The sequence below is a fragment of the Triticum aestivum genome, chromosome 3D, assembly GCF_018294505.1.
Source record: "Triticum aestivum cultivar Chinese Spring chromosome 3D, IWGSC CS RefSeq v2.1, whole genome shotgun sequence".
In the NCBI taxonomy this organism is placed as follows: Eukaryota; Viridiplantae; Streptophyta; class Magnoliopsida; order Poales; family Poaceae; genus Triticum; species Triticum aestivum.
In genome coordinates, this window is record NC_057802.1 from 584,063,277 (window position 1) to 584,066,908 (window position 3,632).

Below are 3,632 nucleotides of genomic sequence, written 5' to 3' on the forward strand. Positions count from 1 at the left end.
ATCAATCTTGACCAATTTAACCAGGAATATCCCTTCGCACCCCGTCTGTGAACGACAAGTTTTTTTGAGAGAAAATGACCAACAAATTGTGTTATAAAAAAAAAGTTGAGCTGTTATAAGACTTTAACTTCCTGAACCAACAAAGGTTGTACATCAGAAACAGCCTGCAAACCACCAAATTCCTAGTATAAAAGTTGTCCATTTCACGTGCCTTGCTCTCAGCTTATACCCCACAGCTCCTCTGTTCAGTATATTGATCAATGTACTAGGTGTATACCTGTGTTGACTCTCTTCAGTACATATAGCTACCACATCAAGAGATTAGCAAGCGAAAATTTGGTTTCGGGGCTATGCTTTTCCAATCTTAACAATAGTTCATGAATTAATATACTCTTGCTGCAAGAGTATTCAAGGTCAAAGTAGAGAACATGAATCTCTCACTAAAAATAAAAACCTAGAGAACATAGCTCTCTCAATAATAAGAATATTAGTAAACACTAGAGAACAAGGCAGTTCATTTTCATTGCCATGCTAGCTACTAAAATCATGAGAAAAAACTTGAATTACGCTCGATTCCTCCTATCATAGTAGCAGAGCAACCAACGGCCCATGTGAAGGGTACATACAACCTACACTGATGCATGCATCAGAGCTAAATAATGACATCGTTACTACACAAATGCAGATAGTACCGGGCCGCTGAAGAGGGAGAGAATCACATCAGCAGCTTAGTTACTTTCTTCTCCTGAGTTGCAGAGCACACCATTCAGTAAATACCAGGAACAACCCTGTATGGTACTCTGTTGCAGTACATCTTCCAGTACTTGCCGTACCTTTCAGAGGGCAGGAAAAAGAAGAGGAGTCTATCAGGCAGAAAACCAGAGAACTGAAAACTAACCAAATAAGCGTCCGGGCAATTTAAAGATAAGTTTCTCTGTCGATGTTAGCAAAACAGATGACTGGAAGATTGTTTACGTACTTTGTTGAGCATCTATCGTCATCCCTCTTCGCTCGGTCAAGCAGCAGAATGGTCAGATGTATCACATAGAAGTATGGCATAAACTGCAAGTGAGCCCAAAGAAAATACAATTAATAAAATCCTCACTTATTAAACTTGCAATATAACAAAACCAGGACTGCTTACATGATTGAAAAGAGCTGGAACGGTCCAGAAAAATGCTGCTAGTATCTCTGGGACATAGTGAAAGTGACGAGAAAAGCCCCACCTATCCAGGATATAAAAAAGAAGGTGCGTGCTCAAAGGACTGTTCTCCGCATATATATGATCACAAAATTCTCTTTTCATGAACAAGGTGAAGGGAACTGATTAATAGACTCACCATCCAGAAGTCAAGAGAAGACTGGTTTTTGTTTCTCCTTTTGTGGTCTGATAGGAAGCGACAATCTGAAGATCCACCAAAATAAAGGCATAAGCAGCCTAACAAGCATGAAAGCATTTTTGGCTATTTTAGAGGTAAAAAAAAATTCACCTTTGACGGGGCTTTGCCCCAGACTGAGGCTTTCCCGTTTGTCCGGCGAAATTCTTGGCGCTGACGATCACAGTCATAGTTTATGTATATGCACAATATTCCAGCGAGGAGAATCGAGATTGCTAGCTGCAACAGGATTAACGAATATTCCATTCAAGTGTTAAAACAAAAATTGTGAATACACAAGTGACAAAAAGTATCAAAACACTACAAACCAAAGTATATCAGAGAAAGGTTATGTTAAAGAATAACCTGGGGACCCAAATTCACAGGATGATTGACAAGGTACATTCCAGGAGAGGTGTAAGTTGATGGAACCCATACCAAGCATCCCCAGCAAATGTAGAAACCAGCTGTAGAAAATGATGTCAGACAGATAATAGATATGATCTGGACAGACCAAAATAGAACACACCTTTGCAAGCTAAAATTTGAGTAACACATAATTTAATCACAATAACATACTAATCCTATCCTGACACGCCGCAATATGTTCTGACAGGAGTAGTAACCATCTTCCATTGTTAATTTTATTAATTTTGTCTTGGTTAGGTGATCTAGCCTTGATAAGAACGTATTATCATGGCTTGAACTTCACTTTGTAGCAGTATATTCCTTTAAAAAATATGATAAGAAATTTCACTGATATTTGACTTACTAAATAAGACTTTTACTTCTACTATAGAGTTGTTGAAAGCGCTTGGCAAGGAGGGCATTACGAGTCTTATATTTTCTTTACAGAGGGAGTATTTGGCATGGATTGCAAACAAACCGGCCTAGAAATCGATTAAACATGCATGCAGAATTTTGAACGAAAAGATGGTGACTGAAGAAAAAAATATGGCAAACGATAAATTAAAAGGAAAAAAATTACTCCCTCCATCTCAGTTTACAAGTCGTGCACGTGTACCTAGGTCGTTAATTTGACCAACTTAATAAGAGACATACATTACAAAAAATATATCATTAGAAACTTTAGATATTCTATTTTCTAATGATATAATTTTTATGTTAAACAATTTATTTTATATAAGTTAAATTGACAACCTAGATACACGTGCAAGACTTGTAAACTGAGATGGAGGGAGTACACACATTATCCTATTCATATGAATACACACCTTGAGTTCAAATGCTATATCATAAAATATTTTTCGGAATTTTCATGTTGAATTGGTGCCTGAAATGATGATTCCATTATATCCATTAAACAGATGATGAACTGCCTACCTCTATCATGCGCAATGTCCATAGTACACCAATATCCAGACTCCCACCAGAAAAACTTTGTGATATAGATCAACATCAGTGCAGTATTCACAAGCATGGAGTCTGCAACTCGGCCATTCATTTCATACTGCATCGCACAGTTCACAGAAATCAGTAGAGTTTAATAGATAGCTGCATCACAATATATATAGTATTAACAGAGAATATAACTCCTGAATGAAGAAATGCACAAAGATACAAGAAGCTGGATGGCAGACAGTGCAAAAGCATGCTGTTTGACTGGGACTAGTGTACATCATAAGAATATTATAATGTTCTGACCTGCTTTATGCAGTACGTGACAGCAAGAACAGCCCAGGACATCATCCCAAAGCGGCAGTTTGTGAAGACTTTGATATCGAAGTGCTTACCAATTCGAGGATACAGTTCCATTCCCTGAAAATGTGCGTGTTAGATACATGAATCAACAAATCCATGGTCTACCCCCAATCCAAGCAGGCCCTGAGCAGTCTAAGCTGGACAAATGTCAAATATCACGGTGCCAGTGGTCCACAGGAAATAGCACCTAACTCCAGGCAAGAATATACCATATGGATTCATGGCACTTACCCAGTAGAAATCAATGAACGCATTCCCTGAGGATCCAGAGTCAGATGAAGATGGTGCTACATGACCCTAAAAGGAAATTAAATTATCCATCAACAAAGGAAGCGTAGTACATAAGTATGGGCAAACAAAGTTCTGCAAAATAAGCGCACCTTTATGTACAGGCATAAACAGAACACAAGGCTTCCAAAGACCAAAGCCGAGTATATCTCTCCCAGGTGATCATATACTATTGCAGGGTTAAATATTCCAAACCTGAAACAAATTGTTTTGTTAACGACTGGTGATATAAAATATAGTACAAAC

General features: G+C 38.1%; 1 protein-coding gene across 1 annotated transcript in view; it reads right to left on the reverse strand.

Moving 5' to 3' along the window:
* Positions 1-354: 354 nt before the first annotated feature.
* LOC123080701 (7-dehydrocholesterol reductase) overlaps positions 355-3,632 on the reverse strand; it is a 6,500-nt gene continuing 3,222 nt past the window's right edge. Inside the window, exons 4-13 of the mRNA XM_044503634.1 lie at positions 3,479-3,581; positions 3,330-3,395; positions 3,042-3,155; positions 2,721-2,847; positions 1,743-1,843; positions 1,491-1,616; positions 1,341-1,405; positions 1,145-1,226; positions 980-1,062; positions 355-833 (exon numbers count right to left, since the gene is read on the reverse strand). Coding sequence (XP_044359569.1) covers positions 767-833; positions 980-1,062; positions 1,145-1,226; positions 1,341-1,405; positions 1,491-1,616; positions 1,743-1,843; positions 2,721-2,847; positions 3,042-3,155; positions 3,330-3,395; positions 3,479-3,581 — 934 coding nt within the window. The 3' untranslated portion in view covers positions 355-766. The remainder of the gene's footprint in view (positions 834-979; positions 1,063-1,144; positions 1,227-1,340; positions 1,406-1,490; positions 1,617-1,742; positions 1,844-2,720; positions 2,848-3,041; positions 3,156-3,329; positions 3,396-3,478; positions 3,582-3,632) is intronic.